At 44.3% G+C, this 26,996-nt stretch overlaps 1 protein-coding gene across 11 annotated transcripts in view; it reads left to right on the plus strand.

The window, feature by feature from the left end:
- Positions 1-26,996, plus strand: part of SLC16A7 (solute carrier family 16 member 7) — a 323,799-nt gene that overhangs the window by 288,615 nt on the left and 8,188 nt on the right. For all 11 annotated transcript variants that reach the window (XM_033959550.1, XM_033959552.1, XM_033959542.1 and 8 more), the window contains 2 exons: positions 6,348-6,491; positions 18,942-19,760. In XM_033959550.1, coding sequence (XP_033815441.1) covers positions 6,348-6,491; positions 18,942-19,760 — 963 coding nt within the window. The remainder of the gene's footprint in view (positions 1-6,347; positions 6,492-18,941; positions 19,761-26,996) is intronic.

Here is a 26,996-nt window from a genome sequence, read left to right on the forward strand (position 1 = left end):
TTTAAAAAAATAACCACGTGTTTATATTTCAATTTCTCTTTTCTTGTTTTCTTCTTAAAATTATTATATTATGAAACAATATGCTGCCTAAAATTATTTATATCAATCAGATAGATAATATTTGAAAAGATCTTTAAGAAAATTCAGTAATCATAGAAATATTGGACTCAGTATTCTGAAAAAGCTGAGTTCCGAAATTAAAGTTCTTAAATCTAAGCTTTTATATTTATTTAGTTAAATATTTATATAAATATTTATACTTATAGCCTAAGTGGTTTACATTCAGATACTCAAAGTATATTTCCCTATCTGCCCTGGTTGGCTCACACTCTCTAATGTACCTGGGGCAATGGGGGATTAGGGGACTTGCCCAGGGTCACAAGGTGCAGTTTGGGGTTTGAACCCACAACCTCAGGGTGCTGAGGCTGTATCTTTAACCACTGCACCACACAATCCCCACACTAAAGGCAATTAAGCCCTAACACACGGTTAGCACCAGTAGCGTAACGAGGGTGTTTAGCGTCCGGGGTGATGGTGCCCTGTATCGCTGTACCATGCATCCCCCCCCTCTTCTCTGCTGCTTGAGCACCACCCCTACCATCACGAACCTCTTGAAATGTTCACCGGCACGAGCATCTTCCACTTGTTGCTTGTGCCAACCTTGGCTCCCTTCTGATGTCACGTCCTGGTCCCATGATCAGGAAATGATGTCAGAAGGGAGCCGAGGTCGGCGTGATCAGCAAGTGGAAGATAGTGCTTGCGCCAGCGAACGTTTAAAGTGGTAGGCGGGGGGATAGAGAGGAGGAGAGGCACCAGCACCTCCCATGAAGACAGCACCTGGGGTGGTCCACTCCCGACTTACTACGCCACCGATCAGCACATTAGAAATACATTAAAGAGTTTTGCGGTGATCTTCATGTCATAAGCTAAGATGGCATGGCATGGGCAGAGAGTGGGTGTTCCTGAATTATCCATCTAACACTTTATGATTAGTGAGAGGTAGTCGGATAACATAAATTAATTCAGCAGCATGTAGCATAATCTAAATAGGAAGGAGTAAGTGTTCCCATATTAACTTTTTGCAGATCCCTACCAAGTGCCACAGTAAATATGAGCTCAGTGCATAGGAAAGTCACATGTTAAAATGCACTAAACCCAAATTTTGCTGCACTTCAATGAAAAGGACCCTTAGTTTTCATTTGAAAGTTCATCTTAATTTAAGAGCTTAATATTAGCGGAGGAATTCTATATATTGGCATGAAGATGTAGATACAACAGTGGGATGCAAGTTCTATAAAGTGTGCCTAAAGTTGGGTGCCTTGATTGGTATACCTAGCCTATGTAGGCACCTAACTTAATTGAATAATAGGTTAAATCAGCTCCAGTAATCAGCACTCACCATCTCTGATGGCACTAAGTGGAGTTAATTGAAAGTTAAGCTCCTAACTTAGTAGACGCGATACTAGAACAGACACCTAGTGCAATGTGCATAGTTAGAAGCGGGTGTGGTTAGGGGGTATGTTTTTTGGTTAGGTCAGGGGTAGGCAATTCCAGTCCTCGGGAGCTGGAGCCAGGTCAGGTTTTCAGGATATCCACAATAAATATGCATGAGATGGATTTGCATCTCAAGATGGCAGTGCATGCAAATCCATCTCATACATATTCATGGTGGAGATCCTGAAAACCTGACCTGGCTCCAGCTCTCGAGGATTGGAATTGCCTACCCCTGGGTTAGGTGCCTGTTTTTGATTTAGGAGCCATTGGGCGTCTATCCAAAGTGCAGGCATTTAGGCCAAGAAAACCCTGGAATAAATAGGGCACACCTGAATGTTAGAATGTCTAGCACCGCCTAAGCATGATTCTTTTAATGGGTGCGTAACATTTATAGAATCACGCTTAGTGACACATTAGTCATCGCAAATAGAATCAGATCCTTAGTGCCTAAGCTGTTATAGAATATTAATGCAAAGCTGCATTGGTATGCTGAAATTTAGATGTGCTGACGGCAGATCAATGGCTGACATAGGTTGGCACATGTGAGTGTGCCATTAAACACATGTAACTGATAATTTATAAGTTGTGGGCATTGTTTGGCGACATACCCATGACCCATTTATGCTTCACCAATGTATATGCCCCTTACAGTTTGCTCTAAGTGAGTTTGACACATAGGTTATAAAATAGTGCCTACCTCTGATACATGTAAGCACTATTATTCTATAACACACGTGTGCACATACCCTAAAATTCTGTATATGGCCATAAGTTTATTAGGAGTATTTACTCATGCAAGTTTCCAAAATGACAAACTTTCACTTAAAAATGCTGAAATATCCTGTAATTGTTTGCATTTACATGTGTAAGCTGTCAAGTTTCCTCCATTGATCTTTTCCACATTTGCAGATGTAAAATAAGTACCCCCCTCCCCCCGCACTTAACCATAATACACACATGCATTTCTTCATGTATTATAGAAAAGGTTCTGTATCAACAGGTTCTTCTGGAATTGTACATATCTCTATCTGATCAATTCTGATTTCTATGTTCTAAGTGTCTTTTATATATGTAATTTTATAAATATATATTTTATTAGTACATAAAGCACTGCTTTATACCCAGATATGGCTTTTAAAATTGGCCTCTAACACTTCTTCCATTCAATACCAGTTGTGAGGGAAAAAAAAACACAAAACCATCTATGAATCAGGCCTTTAACACTTAGATGAGCCCTGTGATTTAAACAATATTTTAGGATTCCTGATTTTTCACAAATGTTTTCAAGTGATACAAATCCGGCTAATGTCTTTTAGGCTTATCTTAACATTTGATAGATCGTACGTGGACTTCATTTAGTTTGGTTGACATACATGATATTAAGATGATGCCACTATGATTCTCTGAACGAGGTTGCAGACTGGATCCTTGTGCTTCAAGGTTGTTAAACTCATTGCCCGATAATCTGTTTCAATGGCTTACCAACTTGATAAATTACAACATGGTATTTACGCAAATGACATGGGAATAATGATGTTAAATCCCTAGTTAAAAGAAGTTTTGGACCCTAAAGATTGTGGGAACTATCAACCAGTTACTAACCTTCCAACTTTAACTAATGTTATGTTTCATTACAAGTCCAGGAAAATTTACTGTAGCGTTTTGACCTGCTGGATCCTTTTCAATCAGTAATCCCGCCTACACTCTATAACACTGAAACAGTTATTCTGGTACTTATGTCTAAAGTGAGAAATTATTTTGATAAATATGTAGAAGTGTTGCTGATGCAAGTAGATTTATCTGCAGCATTTGATTTAGTTAATCATGATTTGCTTTTAGCTTTAATGGGTGAGATGGGGATAGGAAGGAATTTTTGGAAATGTATGGAAGGTTTTCTTAAAAAAAAATGCCTACAGGTTAGTTGGCAGGGGAATCTCTCACAACAATGGCAGATGACCCAAGGAGTTTCCCAGGGTTCTCTCCTTTTCCCTCATTCTTTTAATTTATATTTGAGAATTTAGGTTTACTGATTCAGAAAAAAGATGTTGAATATTTCTTCTATGCTGATAACGTATTAATTTTTCCCCTTATTATCTGATGTATCATCATTTAAGATCTTTATGAATGATGTATTTATGGAGCTTTTTAATTGGATGTTCCAATGTTCTCTAAAGCTAAACTCGGCTAAGTCAATATAATTTGGTTAAAACCACCACATCTAATATGATAGTGGGGGATAAGAAATCAAACCACTTCTGTAGAAGCGGTGAAACTCCAAAATACAAATGTTAAATTCAAAAATGAAATGAAACTCCTGGGGGTTTGTCTGGATATAAGTTTAACTATGGAAACTCAGGTTAATAACATAAAAAATATGGTTTAAATTAAAATTGTTGCATACAATGAAATATTTTCTAGAGAGAGGTTATTTGCAGGTTATAATTTAGTCTTTAATATTTACTTCCTTGGATAATTGTAACATATGTCTGCTAGGTCTTCCTGCCAAACAAATGAAACAATTGCAGATTTTGCAAAATGTTGCTGCTAAACTTATTCTGGGAGGAAACAGATTTGATCATGCTACCCCACTATGAAGAGAACTGCACAGACTGCCATTTGAGGCAAAAATAAAATTTTAAAGTTTGATTTTTATTTTCAAAATTTTATTTGGGTTATATCCAGGTTACTTGACAGATTGCATAACATTATATCAATCAACTAAACATTTGTGTTCTTTCCGTGAATTGTTATTGGTAATACCATCTTACAAAATTGAAGATTGTTCTCCTCTAGGAAGATAACACTTTTCGGTAGAGCTGCAGAGCTTTGGAACTCATTACCCAATGAAATAAGAAATTTATCTAATAATGGGCATTATAGGAAGGCAATAAAAATATGGTTATTCCAGAAATATCTTTGACTCATTAGGGCAGATATTATGATCGTATTTTAAGATGTAAACTACAGGGCTCATAATTTTTTTTAAAACGTTCCAAAAGTGGCCTAAGTTGGCACTTGGAACATCAAAAAGACAGATCGTCCAAGTGCCGATAATCAAAGCTGGTTTTAGACGTATCTAAAACCAGCTTAGGCTTTCATCCTGCTTCTGAATGCCTAGAGCGAAAAGAGGTGTTTTTGGAAGAGGGGAAAGGGCGGGAGGTGGGCTGACCTAGACTTACTTGTCTGGCAGCCATAACCAAAAAGTGTTGACAGGTTGGCAGATGGAACTTATACGTTTTGACTTAGACCAAGTCAAAACAAGTATAAGTACCAGCCCAGGCAACCTGTCCCACCCACCCCCCATGCAGCGATCGCGATCCCCCCCAAACTGCCGCAAACCGGCAGGAGGGAATTCCAAGCCTCCTGCCGACACCCCCCCATGAATACCAGCAGGAGGAATCCCAAGCCCCTCCTACCAAAGGTGCGCTCCCGCCCCCCATGAATACCAGCAGGAGGGATCCCAAGCCTCCTGCCAAAGGAGAACCCTGACACCCCCATCCCCCCATGAATACCAGCAGGAGGGACCCAAGCCCTACCTGCTGAAGGCGTACCTCCAACACCCCCCTTGATTACTGGCAGGAGGGATCCCAAGCCCTCCTGCCGAAAGCGACCCCCCCCGCCCACCCCCCCCCCACAATCACCCCGAACGCCCCCCCCCCCCACACCCACATTAACCTGTAAGCTGGATGGATGGGTCCTACAGCCAGCAGGCCTGCCATCCTTGGAATGGCAGGCCTTCCCCTTCCCGGTGCATTCTGGGATGCACCGGGCAGGGGCTTAGTGTCTGATTGACCCAGGCACCTAAGGCCTGTCCATAGGAGGGACTTTAGGCATCTGGGCTAATCGTAATTTGACAATCAAAAAAGATAGTGAAAAATGTATATCAACAGATAAATTACAAATTGATACTAGAGAATTATAGCCTAAATGGAGGAAAAGATCTCAGATTCACCACTTAGGGAACATGTATCGTTCTCCCTAAGAATATTGTAGTGATGAATATCTATCATTGATCAAAAAACCTCCATCCTATCCAAAAATTGTTTTAATTTTTTTGATTAATAGGTACTTCTAATCGTAATTGGCCCAGTTGCCTAAGGCCCCTCCTGTGGGCGGCGCCTTAGGCACATGGGCCAACCAAATCCTTGGTAGGGATCCCTCCTGCCGGTTTGTGGCAGTTCAGGGAGATTGGGGTGCTAACATGAGAGATTGGGCATCTCTCTTGCCAGTTTGCAGCAGTTCGGGGGGATCATGATTGTGGCAGGAGAGATTAGGCATCTCTCCTGCCGTGATCATTGTGGGGGGGGGGGGGTTCCCCTGGATTCTGTAACTGGCATTGTTTTTGACAGATGCTGGTTACAGAATCCTGCTTTTAGGCGAAGGACTGGCCCCTTCTTCGCCTAAAAGGTCTTGTTTGGGGCATTTGGGACTTGGGCAGTTTTTTGGTTGGGAATATGTTTTAAGGTTAGACATAGTGGTGATCTGGGCGATTAAACTGCTGAACGTAGAGGTAGGCCATTCCAAAAAAACACCTCAATTTGGATGGGTTTTTTTGTGAATGAACATTTCCCTGCTGCCTACTTTCAGAATTTAGAGACTTAGGCCAAAAGGGAACTTAGACCTTTTTTTGATTATGCCCCTCCACATGTTTATGAATTATCATGATATTGTATTATTTCTTGTTGTGACCCGCTTGGAACTTTGCAGTTAAGCGGGATATAAATATGGAAATTAAATTCCCGAGTTAAGATGTTAAGCATGGTTTCATTTCTAAAAATAGATATTCAAAACACTATTGAAATTTCTGAATTATGGGAAACTTAGTATTTCTTATGTTTTCTTTTGTCCTCCAGGTCCCATAAGCAGCATATTGGTTAACAAATATGGTAGTCGTCCAGTGGTGATAGCAGGAGGATTTTTATGTTCCTCTGGAATGATTGCTGCCTCTTTCTGCACCAGTGTCGTTCAGCTCTATGTATGCATTGGATTCATTGGAGGTAAGAGAATTGTTGTAAACAATGGCTATAGCAGAATTGAAATATATTTATCTTCATTACAGTGCATATAAAGGAGATATACTGTATACTGCAAAACAACTACAGATCAATGCTGACACCCATATTTTATTTCTTTTTTCATTTTTTAGAATTGATATTTAGGGATGTAAATGCAGGGGACAGAGCAAGTGTCTGCTCTGCATTTACTGCACAGAGTAGACACTTACCAGATAGACCCATGTTGCATAAATTGCTAGATAGTATGGGTACACACATGCTATCTGGTGATAACATGTACATACAACAAGGAGTCGTGAGGACAAGATGTCAGAAATTCAGCCAAGGGTGTATATTTGAAAAAGTCACTTTATTGCGGGTTTTTTTGTAACAGCCACTGTTAATATATTAAAATCGCGAATAACAAACAAGCTGGGAAGCTAGGAAGCAGCGATTTTCAGGGTGAAAGCTGGGAGGCAGCAATTGTGAAAGCTGGGAAGCAAAGATTTTCAGGTTGAAAGCTGGTAAGCGCCAAACTTTTTATTGGTACAGTACTTTACTCATGATGTAATTTGAGGGGGAGGAGTCAGCATGCGAAAAATTGTGAATAAGTGATACTGCGAGTGCTGAAACCATGAATACGGAGGGAGAAGTGTATTCATCAATAAAGTGACTTTTTGAACTATAAACCCTTGGCTGAATTTCTGACATATTGTCCTCATGACTCCTTGTTGTGTGTTCTCGTCTCGTTGTTGAGGCCAGTCCTTGGCTTCTGATTCAATGATAACATGTACATAACACAGTTCTTCACCAATGTATATGAAAGAGCTGACATTGCTGTCAAGGACACCTCCAATCTACACACACACACAAGTCCTTTCACCAATCCGATCTCCCTCACTGAAGCCCCTCCAGTCCCCTTCATATTAGCCTATTCAAGACAAGAAAGACCCAAAGGTAAGAGCCCCACAACCAAGTGCAACAGTAAACACACAATCCTTGCACTCAGAGATCAATACCAGATAATGTAATGTATGGGGCAAGAATAATCCACCTCCACTCCTGCCCCAATCCAATCCCAGGTTCAATATGATGGCAGCTAGAACTTTCCTAGACCTTAACAATAATTTTGTATTACTACTAAGGATTAATCTGCCAAATAAGGATAATTGCTCCTTCTTATACTGCAATATATAGGTAATATTTCAAATAGCTTTAGAGAAGCTAGTTTTTGTAGTTTCTCTGACCTTTATGAATAAAAGATTTGGGGTTGTCCTCAGTTCAGACATGACCTTACAAGCCTTGGGCACTTAAAATCACTCAGGCAAATATTCAGAAGCAATTATCCAGATAATAGCAACTGTTGTCCAGATAGGTGCAGCTACCGAGGATATTCAGGTTCTAGATCCTATAAATGGCGCCAAATTTGGACACCCAAATTTGCATGTGATACTAAGGTTTGTGCGCAAATAAATTAGATAACAAACCGTTAACAACCAGTTATTGATGTTAATTGGCACTAATTTGGATTTGTGTATGGATCTTGCCGTGTGTAAGTTCCTACATGTGCTTCCGCCAATCCCGCTTGTTCTAAAGACATTATTCAAACTTAAGAGAGAACCAGCCACCATGATTCTCATAGTTCTTCGGTGGCCCAGACAGCCTTGGCTCTCCCTTCTACTTCAACTGAGTGTCAAGGATCCAATTCCATAACAGATATTTCCATCTCTGCTCACTCAGAGTCAAGGTTCTCTTTTATATCCCAACCTGCAGTTTCTACACCTAAAGCTTGGTACCTCTCAACTTGAGCTCAGAAGATTTTAATTTCTCTGCCCCAGTTCAAGCCATTATAGCTGCTTCCAGAAAACCTTCTACTCAGCAATGCTATCGATTCAAGTGGACACGTTTTACCACATGGTGTAATCTACATCACTTGGATCCTACAACATCCTTCATTTCTTCGTTGTTAGGCTACCTTCTGCATCTTTCCAATTCTAGGCTTAAAACCACTTTGGTCAGAGTTCACCTCACTGCTATTAGTAAATACTAAGCCCCTTTCAATAATAAACCTCTAGCTACTCATCCATTGATTTCCCTGTTTATGAAAGGAGTCTTGAACCTATAATCTCCACTCAGACCACCTCCAGTTGCTTGGGATCTGAATGTAGTTCTCACCATTCTGATGAAGCCTCTTGCAACTACTCATCTTAAGCATCTTACTTGAAAAGTAGTCTTCTTGATCTGTGTTACCTCATTTCGACAAATGAGTGAACTTCAGGCACTGGTTTGTAACCCACCTTATACAGTATTTCATCACAACAAGGTGGTCCTCAGAAAGAATCCAAAATTCCTTCCAAAAGTAATCACAGACTTTCATCTTAATCAATCCATTGTGCTACCTGTTTTCTTTCCAAAGCCTCATTCTCATCCTTGGGAAATGGCTCTGTAAACATTGCCTTGGGTTACTATTTACAGAGGACTAAGCCACACAGGACTTAGCTTCAACTGTTCATCTCTTTCAACCCTGACAGATTAGGAGTGCCTGTAACCAAACTATTTCCACATGGTTAGCGACCTGCATTTCCTTTTGCTATGCTCAGGCTGGGCTGCTGCTCAAGGGACGTGTTACAGCATACAAAGTCAGAGCTATGGCAGCATCAGTGGCTTTTTTTGTGTTCCACTCCCATTGAGGATATTTGCAAATCAGCTACTTGGTCTTCAGTTCACACATTTACATCTCACTACTGTCTGGAAACCTATTCCAGACGAGATGGTCAGTTCATCCAAGCAGTTCTATAGAATTTAAACTCTCCCTCCATCCCTTGTCAGTTAAGCTAGGGAGTCCCACATGTGAGAACATGCTGCCTGCTTATCCTAGGATAAAGCATAGTTACTTACCATAATAGGTGTTATCCAGGGACAGCAGGCAGATAATTTTCAAATCCCTCCCACCTCCCCTGGTTGGCTTTTTAGCTTGATTATGGAACTGAGGAACCGTAAGCCGATGTTGGGTGGGAAGGCACTCAAGCGTGGGCAGTCTCAAAGCTTTGTTAAAACTTAAAGTGACAGCACGCTTTTAACACTGTTCATACCGTCCTCCTTGGATGTCACCCACATGTGAGAATATCTGCTTGCTGTCCCTGGATAACACCTGTTTTGGTAAGTAACTGTGCTTTTTTGTGGCTTTAAGTTAAAGAAAAGTCCCCTTTCTCCCCCAGTAATGACTCTTATTTATCTGTAAGCAAAATATTTTAAAGTACCAAAATGATTCTCATAAAAAGCAACAGGAGCTGTACAGTTGTGCTAGCACTCAGTCCTGAGGTTATTTCAGCCTTTAGGAAGAGTAAATATATTCTTGTATGGTAAATAATAATTGCATATGGTCTGAATGAATTATATCTGTAATCATGTTATGGGCAGAGTGAAAAATAGAAATGTAATATTTGTGATGTTGGCAACGAGTGGTTGAAATATTTTTTTTTAGGCTACAACAAATATTTACTGTTTTTGCCAAGTAGTCATCCTACAGAAGCCATAAAAATATGATAATGAAAACCTGAATAAACCCCCAAATGACTGTATTTAGACAGGAGCTTCTGGTTCAATTACATCCAGGTTCTGAATATTTTAATTCCAGTACATATTGTTATAAACATTAGGTTTCCAATGCTCCTGCTGTTTGATTAGGCCTTTTTATTTGCCAAGAGCCAATGAGAAATGAAACCTTATATTACAGGAAAGTTTTATAAAGCCAGGTTTCAGTCAAACAAGAGCAGAGAAATCATCTAGCATTTGACTGTGTTTTGACACTAGTATCCTACCCCTCTGATTTCACTGCATTATCTGACTCCTACTTCTGTTTTATGATAAAAGCTTCAATGCTTTTTTGTTGTTGCAAAAACAGCATGACAAGGGTTCTACTACTTGCCTGTTATTGGAGCACGACAAAAGATGTATAAAGTCCCATTTTAGATGGAATGTAGGAAAAGACGTGATATGTCTAGATTAGGATGCATACCATTCTAGCATTTTAGAAAAAAAATCTCTAAAATGCATGCAGAAATACCCATGCATGTTTAAGCTGCATCCGGCTAGATCATCCATTTTACAATTGTTAATTTGGAAAACATCGAGAGGGAGAACTCTGCAACTCACATATACAAGTCAGTGGTATAACCAACCATCAAATTTTGGGTGGGCCTGGACCCCAGTTGGGTGGGCAGAAGATCCCATCTCTCCCTCTGCCACCCTGGTGTGGCGATCCGGTCTGGTCCCTCATCCTGCTGCCACTGCCTATCTTTCAAAGAGCCATCCATTAGCACTCACAGCATGGTATCTCTTTCCCACCAAGTAGATGCTTTCATACTCTAAACTAAACTAAACTAAACCTTCGGTTTGTATACCGCGCCATCTTCACAAGCATAGAGCTCGGCATGGTTTACAGGGTTAGGTTGAAAAGGAGCTACAATGAAGGGTTATAGGAAAGGAGCTAGGAAGATAAAAGGGACAGGGTACCAAAGAGCAGGAGGTGTTGGATTTTTGAAAAGAGCCAAGTTTTCAGGTGTTTGCGGAAGGATTGGAGGGAGCTTGAAATTCTGAGCGGGGATGTGAGGTTGTTCCAGAGTTCTGTGGTTCTAAAGGGGAGGGATGTTCCTAGTTTTCCTATGCGGGATATACCTTTTGCAGAGGGGAATGATAGCTTCAGTTTTTGGGAGGATCTAGTGCAGGGGTGCCCACACTTTTTGGGCTTGCGAGCTACTTTTAAAATGACCAAGTCAAAATGATCTACCAACAATAAAAATGCTAAACATATATATATATATATATATATATATATATATACACACCGAGTGTACTTTGTATTTATGTTCAAATATTTTTTTATTATACAGCCCCCCTCCCCCGAAGGCCTGACCCCCCCCTGAAGGTCTGCACATTCCCCCTCAAAGGTTGACTCCCCCCCCTGAAGGCCTGCACTACCCCTTGAAGGACTGCACTCCCCCCCCCCCCGAAGGCCTACCCTCCCCACATCCATTTACCTAAGTCCAGCAGGGAGCAGTCTGCAGAGAGGATCGCTGGTACTTTAGCGATCCTTGCAGGTTGCCATAGGCCTCAGGAGCTGTCTTCCCTCTGCCCAAGCCTGTCTCTGACTTAGAGGAGGGGCAGGACCACGGCAGAGGGAAGACAGCTCCTGAGGCCTATGGCAACCTGTAAGAATTGCTAAAGTACCACCTGCCACCGGCCGTCTCCCATTCGTCCCCTTTGGAGATCCCCACAGGAATAAGGAAGTTAAATTAATAGAATACTTAGGCACAGAAAAACAAAGAAATACTTCCAAGAACTGCCCCATAAGAACTGCCTGTCACAGTGCTCATTAGTGGAACTGAATAAAAGACAAGTACAATGGATTTAGAAGGGGGACGATCCGCCCGGGTGCACGGCCTGGAGGGGTGCACAGCCGGCCAGGTCCGGGTCATCCTGCCTTTCTTTTCCCCCGGTCCTCGCTCGGGGCTTGCGCCTGTCTGTTCCTGCGCCGACGCTCGAATGGTGCCGTCAACTCCCGCGAGTCTCGCGATAACCAACAGCACCATTTGGGCGGCGGGTGCGAGCCCCGTGCGCAGACCGGTGGAAAGGAAGGGCAGGAGGACCTGGACGGCTGTGCATCCCTCCAAGCCATGCACCCGGGGCGGGGGCGGACCGCCCCACCTCGGTACGCCACTGATTGGGAGGCCGATTTTGGGGTTTTTAAAATTGTATATCGGGCAGCATTAGGCCTCGCTCTTACCTCAATCATTACAGGCGCTTCTATTTCTTGTGATGCGCTGAGCTCCGTCCCCCACCGACCTTCACCCCGCCCTTCCAGCACTCTGATTGGCCAGCGTTCTTTAAGAGGCGGGCCAGTCAGGAGGGGAAAAAAAGAGAAGGGAAGAAGGGAACCTGCTGTGCGATCGACTGGGGTCGCCTGAGCGAACGATCTGTCGATCGCGATCGACGCGTTGGGCACCCCTGATCTAGTGGAATTAGGGTTAGAGGAGTTCCAGAAGAGTGGGATAACGGGAGGGAGGATGCCATGTAGGATCTTGAAAGCTAAACAGGCACATTTAAAGAGGACTCTGGAGTGAACTGGGAGCCAGTGAAGTTTGGACAGGAGTGGGGAGATGTGGTCGAACTTGCCTTTAGCGAAAATAAGCTTGGCCGCAGCGTTCTGGATTAGCTGAAGTACTCTCTGCACCAGTGTCAGCTATCATTGAAGCTTTTTGAAAACCTTCCACACAGTGTTGCTATCCAAGTGAACTCGCTTCACAGTCTGGTGTAATCTCCACTTGCTAGACCTAATCACTTGTCCTCTTCCATCAGTTCTGGACTATGGACTAACCTTTCCATCTATTGTCTCAAGACTACTTCAATCAGAGTTCATCTCAGTGATATTAGTTTTTTTCATACACCACTAGACAAAAAGCCATCTGTACATCCTTTGATTTCCAGATCCATGAACAGCCTTTACCACACCAAGCCACCTCTCAAGCCTCCTCCTGTGACTTGGGACCTTAATGTTGTACATTCCACTCTGATGAAGCACTCTCATCTTCATCTCTTAAGCATCTCACTTGGAAAGTAGTATTCCTCATATCTCTCACATCTGCATGTTGAATCAGTGATTTTCAAGCACTTGTATTGGAACCACCTTATACAACATTCTACCATGAGAGTGATTCTTCACAGACTGTATCTCCTTTTGCTATGCTTGGGCTGGGATGATACTTGAAGGCCATGTCACTGCATATAAAGTTTGAGCAGTGGTGACTTCAGTAGTTCCACTCCCATTGAAGACATCTGTAAAGCAGCCACCAGGACCTCAATTCATACCTTCACATACCACTATTGGTTGGAGAATCTTTCCAGACAGGATAATCTGTTCGGCCAAGCAGTTCTACAAAATATATTCTCCACTTAGATGCCAACTTCCCTCCAACCATTTTGGTTTCACCAAGCTCATAGTAGTTGTCAAAGAGTGTACTGACAATTTAAAACTTTAAGACCTCCGTTATCATGACTAAGGTAGATGCCTGCATTTATACCTGCTTTTAGCAGGAATAAGTATAGTGAACATAAAAACATAAGAATAACCTTAATGATCAGACAATGATCCATCTAACCCAGTATCCTGTCTTCATGGTAGCCAAACCAGGTCACAAGTACCTAGCAAAAAAAACAAATAGTAGAAACATTTCATGCTACCAATCCAGGGCAAGCAGTGGCTTCCCCCATGTCTATGTCAATAGAAGACTATGGATTTTTCCTCCAGGAAATTGTCCAAACCTTTTTTAAAACTAGCTGCATTGACCACTCTTACCGCATCCTCTAGCAGTACATTCCAGAGCTTAACTATTCTCTGAATAAAAAAATATTCCTCTTATTGGTTTTAAAGGTATTGCCCTGTAACTTCATCAAGTATCCCCTAGTCTTTGTAATTTTTGATGGAGTAAAAAATGGATCCACTTGTACCCATTCTACACTACTCAGGATTTTGTAGACTTCAATCATCTTTCCTCGGCTGTCTCTTTTCTAAGCCGAAGAGCCCTAACCCCTTTAGTCTTTCTTCATATGAGAGGAGTTCCATCCCCTTTATCATTTTGGTCGATCTTCTTTGAACCTTACTAGTTCTGCTATCTTTCTTGAGATAAAGCAACCAGAACTGAATATAGTACTCAAGGTGAGGTCACACCATGGAGTGATACAGAGGCATTATAACATTCTTAGTTTTGTTTACCATCCCTTTTCTAATAGTTCCTAGCATCTTGTTTGCTTTTTGGCCACCATCACATATTGGGCGGAAGGTTTCAGTGTATTCTCTACAATGACACCCAGATCTTTTTCCTTGGTTCTGACCCCTATGGTAGACTGTAGCATCTGGTAAGTATGATTTAGGTTATTCTTCCCAATGTACATCACTTTGCATTTGTCCACATTAAATTTCTTCTGCCATTTGGACGCCCAGTCTTCCAATTTCCTAAGGTATGCCTGCAATTTTTCATGATCCACATGCTTTTTAACAACTTTGAACAGTATAGTGTCATTTGCAAATTTAATCACTTCACTCATCGATCCAGTTTCCAGGTCAATTATAAATAAGTTCAATAGCACCGGTTCAAGTACAAATCCCTGTGGTACTCTACTATTTACCCTCCTCCATTGAGAAAAATGGCCATTTAATCCTACCCTCTGTTTTCTGTCTGATAAAATCCACAACTGAACATTGCCTCCTATCCCATGACTCTCTAATTTTCTCAGGAGCCTGTCATGAGGAACTTTGTCAAAAGCTTTCTGAAAATCTAGATATACTACAACAACTGGCTCATGTTTATCCATATGTTTATTCACACCTTCAAAGAAGTCAAGCAAATTGGTGAGGCAAGACCTCCCTTTGCTGAACTCATGCTGACTCTGTCCCATTAAATAACGTTTGTCTACATGTTCCACAATTTTATTTTTCATAATTGTTTCACTATTTTGCCCGGCACAGAAGTCAGGCTTACCAATCTGTAATTCCCAAATCTCCCCTGGAACACTTTTTTAAAAAAATTGACTTAACATTGGCCACCCTCCAATCTTCAGGTACTACAGATGATTTTAGCAACAGGTTTCAGATCACTAACAGCATGTCAGCAATTTCATGTTTGAATTCTTTCAGTACCCTGGGATGTATACCATCCGGTCCAGGTGATTTATCACTCTTTAACTTGTCAATTTGCCTTAGTAGATCTTGCAGGTTCACTGAGATTTCTTTCAATTCCTCAACACTCTTGAAAACCATCACCTTTGAAAACCATTTCTGGTTCAGGTAGATCTCTTACATCTTATTCCATAAAAACCGAAGCAAGGAATTCATTCATTCTCTCTTCTATGGCTTTATCCTCCCTGAGTGTCCCTTTTGCTCTTTGATTATCCCTCACAGGTTTTCTGCTTCTGATGTACCTAAAAAAAATGTTACTATGAGTTTTTGCCTCTTTGGCAAATTTCTTTTCACATTTTTTTAAAGCTTTCTTTATCATTGTTTTGCATCTGCTTTCTTCATTTGGATCCTTTTCTGTTCTTTGAATGATGTTCTTTTGGCTCTAATAGCCTCTTTCATTTTACCTTTTAACTAGAGAATGACACGGTGAAAAAATTGGTCCCCGTCACCGCCCCGTCCCCGTCTCACCATCCCTGTCACCGCCCCGTCCCCGTCTCACCATCCCCGTCACCGCCCCGTCCCCGTCTCACCATCCTCTTCACCGCCCCGTCACCGCCACTGCCACCCCATTCACCGCCCCGTCACCGCCACTGCAATCCCATTCACTTTTCTTTATTTACGTATAAAGGAAACATTCTTTAAAACTTTAAAACTTAGTTAAATATTAGTTAATAACTATACAAAAACAAAACACGCAGAGAAAAAATTAATTAATATAAATTCTCAAAACTGACACATTTTGATCACTAAATTTAAAATAGTTATTTTTCATACAGTTTTTTCAATCACTAATCTTCCACCACCCCTGGGGCTAGCAATGCAAAAACAAACACGACATGTACTTTAAATGCTTACAAAGTCCCACCTCTTTACTAGAGATCTTACTGAGCTCCTTCAAACCCCCAAGCTCCCATCCCATACACCTCATTTGGGCCAAAAGGGTTTCCGAAAGTACTTTAGCCCAAAGAATGTAGGGCCTCCCTTTAGGTACAATTATTCCAAGGAACCCCAATGGCCAAAATTAGAACCCATGAAGGGACACAGAGCGTAGAAGTCTGCTTGGTGTTCTCTTTAAGTCTCAACTACTGGAGTTGCCATTGAAGCATATTCTAATCTGTCTTGCCATACATGAGACACACACTGTAGAAATCTGCCTGACTTTGTTCTAATGTTCCAACTACTGAAATTGCTGTTGAAGCCCTATCTAACACATCCTAATCTGTTTTACCACACATGGAACAAAGACCATAGAAGTCTGTTCAACACTGGCCTTACTGTAGTTCCTCACAGCCAGAGTCGCTGTATAAGCAGTGCTGCAAGTCTCCCCTCCCCCCAGCGATCACGGCAGGAGGGCACCCAACCCCCTCCTGTAGACCCCCCCCAACGGCCCTCCCGACAATCGCAGCAGAAGGGTACCCAACCCCTCCTGCCGGTCCTCCCAATGGCCTCCCCTAAGATCGCCGGCAGGAGGGTACCCAACCCCTCCTGCTGGACCCCCCCCAACGAACCCTCCCACCCCGGAACCCCCTTAGTCTTACTTTCCAAGTTGGACCGGACAGCTCCTCGCTCGTCTGGCCAGCAGGCCTGCCTCCGTCCAAATGAAGCGGGCCCGCCCCTCCCCTCCCCTGCCTAACCCACAGGATCCTAGGGCCTGATTGGTCTAGGCACCTAAAGCCACTCCCGCTATAGGAGGGGCCTTAGGTGCTTGGGCCAATCAGGCCCTAGGATCCTGTGGGTTAGGCAGGGGAGGGGAGGGGCGGGCCCGCTTCATTTGGACGGAGGCAGGCCTGCTGGCCAGACGAGCGAGGAGCTGTCCGGTCCAACTTGGAAAGTAAGACTAAGGGGGTTCCGGGGGGGGAGGGTTCGTTGGGGGGGGTCCAGCAGGAGGGGTTGGGTACCCTCCTGCCGGCGATCTTAGGGGAGGCCATTGGGAGGACCGGCAGGAGGGGTTGGGTACCCTTCTGCTGCGATTGTCGGGAGGGCCGTTGGGGGGGTCTACAGGAGGGGTTGGGTGCCCTCCTGCCGTGATTGGCCCAAGCACCTAAGGCCCCTCCTATAGCGGGAGTGGCTTTAGGTGCCTAGACCAATCAGGCCCTAGGATCCTGTGGGTTGGGCAGGGTAGGGGCGGGCCCGCCTCATTTGGACGGAGGCAAGCCTGCTGGCCATACGTGTGAGGAGCCGTCCGGTCCAACTTGGAAAGTAAGACTAAGGGGGTTCCGGGGTGGGAGGGTTCGTTGGGGGGGGGTCCAGCAGGAGGGGTTGGGTACCCTCCTGCCGGCGATCTTAGGGGAGGCCATTGGGAGGACCGGCAGGAGGGGTTGGGTACCCTTCTGCTGCGATTGGCAGGAAGGGTTGATCTGACAAATGAGGAGCACGGTGAAACACAGGTAAATAGCGGTTCCTAGAAGGGGGTACATTGGCCCGCGGGGACAAACCTGTTCACCGTTTCCGCGGTCGGTGAATGGCCTTGTCCCCGTCACCGCAGCGACTGCTAGTTTTCTTCCCCGTTTTCGGCGGTGACCCGCGGCTTAAATGCGGTGGCCGCGGGTAAACCGTCACCGTGTCATTCTCTACTTTTAACCATGCCAATTCTTGTTTTCTTTTCTTTCCACCTTTGTTAACATGTGGAATACATCTGGTCTGGGCTTTCATGATGGTATTTTTAAATAACATTCATGCCTGGTTTACAGCCCTAGCCTTTGCCACTGATCCTTTTAGCTTCTTTTTAACTACTTTCCTCATTTTATCAGTCGCCCTTTCTAAAATTAAATGCTGCTACAATAAACTTATTTAGCAATGTCACTCCATATATCAGTTCAAGTTTGATCATATTATGATCACTTTTCCTAGGGGACCCAACACAATTACTTCCACTAAGGACCAAATCTAAAATAGCTCCCCTTCTCATCAGTTAAAATCAATAGGAAGAAAAATTTTTTTCACTCAGAGAATAGTTAAGCTCTTAGTTGGTTTTAAAAAAAGGTTTGGACAAGTTCCTGGGGGAAATGTCCATAGTCTGTTGTTGAGACAGACATGGGGCAGTAGCATGGAATGTTACTACTATTTTGTTTTTTGCCAGGCACTTATGACTTGACTTGGCATCCTTGAAGATGGGATACTGGGCTAGATGGACGATTGGTCTGATCTTATGTTCTTATGTGTGAACGCACATTAAGCCATACTACTATTGTGGGTTAGTACCACTTTTAGCTGTAGTGTTTGAGCTTATTCAGCAGTGGGTTACTGTATTTAAAATTCTGAAGGTCTCTATTTCCCTCTGAAATATTAGTCCATATTTATAGCAATAAAGGACCATACCATTTTTATACTGTCTTATTGATTTGTACAGTATTAGTGATTGTTTGCTTGGGAGCATACATACTTTCTTAGTTGTCACTAGCGGTCTCCCTGCAGGATTTAATTTGTCCAGATAACGCTACAAAAAGCAGGCAGCAGCATTCTGTGCAGCTTGCAGAACCCTGAAAGACATATCAAATTGTAGCTATAATAAACCAAGTTTGTTGAAATATATTTCCTTAAACTGGCTATTTGTCTTCTCTGTATCTTAATTAGATAGTAAAGTTCATGTATACATCTAGTAGTGCTATAGAAATGATAAGCAGAAGTAACTCACCCTTTTTTATTTAACTTACACATTGTACAATATATAAACTATACTAAATTTACACTATTATGACATTTACTTTTTTTTTTTTCAGGTTTGGGCTTAGCCTTCAACTTGCAGCCTGCTTTAACCATCATTGGCAAATATTTCTTTAAAAAGAGGCCCATTGCTAATGGATTGGCCATGGCTGGAAGCCCTGTATTTTTGAGCACATTGGCACCACTCAACCAATTTCTCTTTAATAAATTTGGTTGGCGAGGAAGCTTTCTAATTTTGGGAGGAATTCTGTTGAATTGCTGTGTGGCAGGATCTCTCATGAGACCTGTTGGATCAATAGCAACCTTGACGATTAAAAAAGATATGGAAAAAGAAGAGGGAGATAATCAGCTGCAGAACAATAACGATAAAAAAAAATCATGCTTCCAGATCATTAATACATATTTAGATCTATCCCTCTTTAAACATAGAGGATTTCTTATTTATTTATCTGGAAATGCAATTATGTTTGTTGGCTTCTTTGCTCCTATTGTATTTCTGACTCCATATGCCAAGCATATGAAAATCGATGAGTATAATGCAGCTTTTTTGCTGTCTATCTTAGCTTTTGTAGATATGTTTGCCAGACCTTCTATGGGGCTTGTAGCAAACTCTAAATTGATCCGCCCAAAGATTCAGTACTTCTTCAGCTTTGCTGTCTTATTCAATGGCATCTGCCACGTCTTAAGCCCATTTGCCAATGACTACAAAGGACTCGTCGTGTATGCCATCTTTTTTGGATTTGCCTTTGGCATGGTCAGCTGTGTCCTGTTTGAAACTCTAATGGATATTGTCGGTGCTACCAGGTTCTCCAGTGCTGTTGGACTTGTTACGATTATTGAATGTTGTCCAGTTCTAATTGGTCCACCTCTAGGAGGTAAGTCATTTCTTATATTATTTTTCTCTATATCTAAATGGTATACCTTCTTAAAAATTCACTTACAGCAGAAATATTAGAAGAGAATGGTTTTGCACATTTTTTGATTCATTTTATGGTATTTATATGATTTGATCAAAATGCTCAAAAGACTTAAGGAGCATTTTACTAAGTTGCACTAGTAAATGGACTTAGTGTGCACTAATGTGGGACTTTCCCTAGCATGATCACCAAAAAGGCAGTTTTCTATTGCTGTAAAACCTTGGTTTGCAAGCAAACCATGCTTGTAATCCAAAACACTCGTATATCAAAATGAATTTCCCCATAAGAAATAATGGAAACTCCACAACCCAAACACTTTAATACAAAATACTGTATGTACTCGTATTGCAATACCTTGCTTGTTTAGAACAGTCACTACACTCTTGCAGTGTCAGAGAGAGAGAGAGAGAAGAACCATCGGTTGTGTATATTTTATGTACTTCTATTGCAAGACCTTGCTTGTATATCAAGTTAAAATTTAATAAAATGTTTTGCTTGTCTTGCAAAACACTTGCATACCAAGTTACTTGCAATAGAAGGTTTTACTGTAGTTGCATTTCTGGCTCTGTATTAATGTTATATTCTGCCACAATATAAACTTATAGCAGCACTAGAAAAGGTTCAAAGAAGAGCGACCAAGATGATAAACGGGATGGAACTCCTCTCGTATGAGGAAAGACTAAAAAGGTTAGGGCTCTTCAGCTTAGAAAAAAGATGGCTGAGGGGAGATATGATTAAAGTCTATAAAATCCTGAGTGGAATAGAATAAGTGGTATAAGTGGATCAATTTTTCACTCTGTCAAAAGACTAAGGTACACTCGATGAAGGGACACTCGATGAAGTTACTGGGAAATAATTTTAAAACTAATAGGAGGAAATATTTTTTGCACTCAGAGAATAGTTAAGCTCTGGAACTCATTGCCAGAGGTTGGGATAAGAGCAGATAGTATAGCTGGTTTTAAGAAAGGTTTGGACAATTTCCTGGAGGAAAAGTCCATAGTCTGTTATTGAGAAAGACATGGGGGAAGCCACTAATTGCCCTGGATCGGTAGCATGGAATGTTGCTACTCTTTGGGTTTTGGCCAGGTATTAGGGATCTGGATTGGCCACCGTGAGAACAGGCTACTGGGCTTGATGGACCATTGGTCTGACCCAGTAAGACTATTCTTATGTTACCTCTCTCTCTTTAAATATATATATGTATGTATGTGTGGTAAGTTATTAGCACTAATAACCACTCTTAAGTGGTATGGCTTCTGTCAGCAATATGTTTATTACTAGGCCCAACTTTTACAAAGGGCTTTAAACTTCCATCTAATAACATTCCTGTGCTACCCTTATATATTTTATTGTGGAAAAAGTGAAACATTTGAAATTATCCCAACATAAGAGTGTCAGGATGCTGACTCAAAAAATGTTATTAGTGGTGATCTCAACTCCTGAGCTGGTTGAGGGCACATTAAAATGCACTAATCATCCTCAGGTTGCTACTTCTGATAAACTACTCCAGAGCACACTCCAAACACTGCTCTAGGCTCGAGATGCCCCATTTTGTTGCTTCTTTAGGAATCGTCTACTTGCAGCTTGTAGTGTATAATTTCTCAAATTTGACATATGGTAAACGATCTTAGTGGTCTATTTCATAAGGACAGGTATATAAGGCAATAGAAAAAATATATTTCTTTTCCAAGGTTTAACTCAGATAGTATCACATACACAACCTTAGATAGAGGTATTTATTCCCGTTTAGGACCTCAGCGGTGCAACTGTGAGAGCATTTCATTCACAGAATTGTTTGCACTAAAGTCTTCATCGGTCTTATTTTATATATATTTTTTTAAATTATTTTTCTTATTTAAATATTTTAATTATAGATAAGTTAGAAAGGTACTCATCTCTTTTAGAAAAGCATAGCAGGGGCTCTTCACCAACATAGGCTATGTTTCGCCCAGGGGGCTTTATCAAGGTATTTTCCCCTGACAAAAAAGAAAAAGAGAGTCACCATAAAATGTTTCAATCGTACCACTTTCACTTATAATTTTCAACTAACCCATACAGACATATCTTCAAGCCCATATCAGTAGCTAGAGACAATTTTTATAAAAAGAGTCAAAAAATCTTAGCGTATACCTTTGTTATGCCAGTTCCATGAATACTGCCGATAGTATTTGAAGCAGAGACATGGCGGCGGCGTTTTTTTTATCCCAGGGGTAAACGTAATGATCTCATACAGACGTACCCAATCAGAATCGCAAAACAGCAAGGAGAGATTTAAACTAATGTCATCCATTCAACTTCAGAGTTCAGACCATTAGGTTTGGCAGTGTTCAGAGAAAAAATCAGTTATTGTTCTTTAAAGTTTAAACGCTCCACATGGTTACCACCCTCCCACCCTAGCTCGATGTTTTCAACTATTCACCATTTAAGATCTGTTATTTTATGCCTCATGACCTGCCAGTGTTGAACGAGCAGCGCTTCCAAACTTCCGGTATTAATTTTAGATTTATGCTCCGTTAACCTGACCATAATTTTCCTACTAGTTCTTCCGATATAGACAAGGTCACAGGGGCATATTATCACATATATAAAATGGGTGCTGTTACATGAAGTATTTCTCTTTAATTTAAAAAATGTCCTCTTGGTACCTGCAGCCTGCTTCTGCCCCTGCGGGCCGACCCCGCGCGGCCACTAGCCGACAACACCTCCCCCCCTGCCTCCAGCGCTATCGCAGTTCGGGCAGCCGAACGCGAGCGCCGAGGAGGCAAATCGCGCCCCCCCGCAGCAGAGGCACTCACCGGTTCGCTGTCTTCCTCGTCCAGCGAGTCTCCGGCCAGCAGGGACAGCTCCGCGGGATCTGCCGCATCGAAGGTGGGTGAACGCTCCATCCGCCCGACCCGACACTAGCCTCCGACCCGAAAATGAAAAACGGCCATGTGGCAGGCCGCAGCACACCTCAAACCGCCGACACCCACGAAAGCAGCCTCGGAGGACCGGAAACCGTTACGGTCCTCCGAGAGCCCTGCTTATATACCCCCTCCCCACCCTACCCTGCGGCCCCTACTCGACCCTTTTGGAGATCCCTCCCACGGCCAGAAGGACCTCCTCCCCACGATTCCTCTTCCCTGCCTGCCTAACCACCCCTTCCTAACTTATACCCGACGGACGGCTCCGCGGGCCTCCCAGCTCCGCGTTAGAGCCGCCCGTCGAGACAAGCTCTCGGGCTTTTTATAACAGCGGAAGCTGGAGCAGCCCGCTACCCTGAAGCATACTCATCCTAGCCTTGACTCCAATCCAAACCCCCCCCCCCCTCCAAAAGACACGCACACCTGATTGGTGAAAACTGGCCGCAGCCCTGTTTATTGTGAAATAAACATATTTAAATAACATTTGCATAATAAACCAAATATACAAACAGCATTATATAACATTTTATCAGATTAAACCCACACAATGGTATCACCATTGTGACCCTGATCCCGAGCTACCGACATAGATGAAAATGGCCCCCGACCCTGCCGTCTAAGCAAGGGTCCGAGGGGTGGCATGACCCCACATGCCCCCTTGTCCAGGGTCATCAGACCCACCAGGCACGGCTCCCAGCCGGCCCACCACTCATCCCATGATGAGACCAGCCGCCAGTAGCTCGGGATACCGCCACAGGCCTGAAACTCGTTACAGGCCCCCCCCAACAATGAACAGAGCTGCGGCTAGAAGTCTAACACGCGTTCACAGCAAGAAGCAAAATCATCGAGCAATAGGTCCCACCCGATGTCCGACAGATGTACCTGATCTCTAGAAAACAACCCTAAACAAGAAACATCTACCCAAGCATGTCTGATCTGCAACCCGCCCCGAGCCTCCACCCACCTCCCAATTTGTCGATTCACCTTGATAAGCCCCCTGGTCCATCTACGGGATACCAACCGCTTCGGTCGCGGGATAATGTCCGACCAAACGAGCCTAGCCCCCGGGAACCAACCCTGAATCACTCCAAGATCACCTATGACCATATCAATTAAAAATTTTCCACTAAGGGAATCAACGTCATTGCCCCCAAGGTGAAAAATTAAAAGATCTGGACGCCGGGCACGACGACGAAGATCGTCCAGAAGAGTGAGCAGCTGATGCCAGCGCATACCCCGCTGTCCCCACCAAGAGACATAGACTCCTCGAAGACGAAGGCCCAAGTGCTGACCACCCGGTCGGACCACAGCACGCTCCCCGGCCCAATGGACGAAGGAGTGCCCGATGATCCATACCGACAGGACACGTCGAGCGGCATCTGTAAAGCAAAGCCCAGCAGTCAAGCCAACGTCCCCCAACACTTTAACAGTTAGTAACAGAGAGCCATGCAGGGAACCCACCCAACTGCCCCCCACCAGCAAACAGCCCCCTCCCTCCACGGGACACTCCACCCAGCTGCCCTAGACCCCCCTTTGGCTCGGAACACCCTTACCCGCTGGACTGACCCGACGGAGAACACCCCCGCCCGGCTCCCGACGAACGAATATACCCACGATAGGCCTCCGAGGACCAACGACCCAGCCGTCGAATAACCTCAGCAGGCAACCCCGCCTCGAAGGCACTGGTAGCAGCCCCTATGCGAAAGGAGTGTGTGCCGAAGCGCATCGGCTCAACGCCACAACGACCCAGTGCCCGACGCAACACTGCCAGAAATTGGTAACGAGTAAGGCGAGAGCCGTCAGCATGAATCAACAACGCCAAGTCCGAATCAGGTCGAACCGCCATATAGGCAGCCAAAGATTGGACGGGGCACGAAGTACAACCCTCCACTCGGTGCAATACTATCGTGCGCCCCCTGCCCAGCTGATCCGACTTAGACCGGGCGATGAATAACCGCACTGTATCCCCATCCACGAGCACTTGACTATGCAAGAGACCGCGCATGCCCCGTAAATCGGACGGGTGAACGAGCAACTCACCCACTCGCAAAGCCCCGAAGAACGCCAAGGAAAACGCCACCCTAAATAAACCTGCTTCGAAGCCCGAATGCGCAATCCAGGCAAAACCCCTAAGATGCGGGATAACAATGCATGCGTTATAGGCAACCGAGGATCCGGCAACCGCGGAGCCACCCGATCCCAGGCCGCCAGCATCCTGCGCGGCAAAAATCCCGACACTGGGCAGAACCATCCGAAGGCTCTACAAAAGAAGGCAAAGCCTGCCAGATGGCCCGCCGCTGAACTACGGGAACAGCCCGCAGTCAGGGAATCAGCTAAGAAATCCGCTAATAAGACCTCAGTGACAGGGCCAGGTACCCAACCCCGCGAGCGCAGACAGTTAAACACTGTAACAAAACCCCGATTGTAACGACTCCAAGTAGCAGGAGCTACGGACTGCTGCAGCAGGCTCCAGATCCGCTCACCACCAGGTTCCACAAGTGCTCCGGCATCGGTGACCCATCCGTCTTCGCTGTCGGTGCCAGCTGCCGGAACTGCAAAAATTGAAATCGAGAAAGGGCATCAGCAAGCTTGTTCTGAATCCCGGGGACGTGGCGAGCCCGAATGTATAAATTAAGCTGCAAACAGCGTAAGACAAATTCTCGCAGCACTGCGTTCACCTTCAAGCATTTCGCGGCTTGCCGGTTCACCACCTCCACCACTCCCATGTTGTCGCACCAGAAAACAACGCGCCGATTCCGTAACTTCTCCGGCCACAACTCACATGCCACCAACAAGGGGAAAAGTTCCAGCAAGGTCACATTGCGAGTAACACCCGCCTGACGCCAACCCTCAGGCCATGCTGCCGCGCACCAATCCCCCTGACAGTAAAGACCAAAACCCACACCGCCTGCGGCATCCGATTGCAGCTCGAGATCTACAGTAGAGACGTCGGGAAGCTGAATCGGGAGCGACCCGTTAAACTGGGATAGGAATAAAGACCACATATGCAAGTCCGCTCGAATCCCCGCAGTAATCCGTACAAAGTGTCTACGATCACGTATACCCGACGTCGCAACCGCCAGACGCCGGGAAAAGGCACGACCCATAGGCAGGACCCGACAGGCAAAATTGAGGGACCCCAACAAAGATTGAACCACCCTCAAAGTAGGCTTACGGGTGTCCCGAACAAGCGAAATCAAAGCTAACAACTGGCGCACTTTACCCGACGGGAGACGAGTCACCATAGCCACCGAGTCAATCTCGATCCCCAAGAAAGTGAGACAAGTAGTGGGCCCTTCAGATTTTGCAGCTGACAACGGTACCCCAAATTCAGCGGCCATGTCTTCAAAAGTAGATTTCAACAGACTACAATCACCAGAACCTGCCCCACCAACGAAAAGAAAATCATCCAGATAGTGCACCACCGACTCCCTCCCCGCACGACGAACCGTTACCCAATGCAGAAAGGAGCTGAACAACTCAAAGAATGCGCAAGAGACGGAACAACCCATCGGCAGACAGCGATCAAAATAAAAGGCACCTTCGAAACGAAACCCCAGTAGAGGATATGAAGACGGATGAACCGGCAGTAACCTAAAGGCAGACTCGATATCTACTTTAGCCAGCAAGGCACTACTGCCCGCCTTACGAACTAGGTGTAAGGCACAGTCGAAGGAGGCATAGCGGACAGAGCAAAAATCGCGAGGAATACCTTCGTTCACCGAGCGCCCCACGGGCCTGGATAAATTATGGATCAGGCGATATTTGCCCGGCTCTTTCTTAGGGATAATCGCCAGAGGGGACAATACCATCACAGAAAACGGGCGTTCCATAAAGGGCCCCGCAATTCGCGCCCGATCCAGTTCTTCACACAACTTGCATCGTACCTCCACCCGCAACTGAGACACCGAGGATGCGTTGGACGCCTGCACATTAACCAAAGGAAGTGAGTAAGGAATAGCAAAACCCTCACTAAATCCCCGTCTAAGCGTCGCAGCGGCCCGCCGATCGCTGTAGAGGTCCAACCAAGGCTGCATGGCACCCACCCGGACCGGGGTGGGCAACCCCTGCACCCTGACCTCACTTGGCCTGGGTGGGAGGCGGCCCAGCTCCCTTCTTGGGGCACTTGAGCGCTGAGTGCCCTTGCCCGCACAAGGAGCAGGCATGACGGAAACGACAGTCCGTAAAGGAACAGGAAGATTTGTTAAACTGCCAGCAGAGGCCAGGGCCCCCCCAGCCCCCGGGCCTCCAATGGGACGAAAGGAACGAGCCCCCCCAGTGACTTGAGACC

The sequence above is a fragment of the Geotrypetes seraphini genome, chromosome 9, assembly GCF_902459505.1.
Source record: "Geotrypetes seraphini chromosome 9, aGeoSer1.1, whole genome shotgun sequence".
NCBI classification, from domain to species: Eukaryota; Metazoa; Chordata; class Amphibia; order Gymnophiona; family Dermophiidae; genus Geotrypetes; species Geotrypetes seraphini.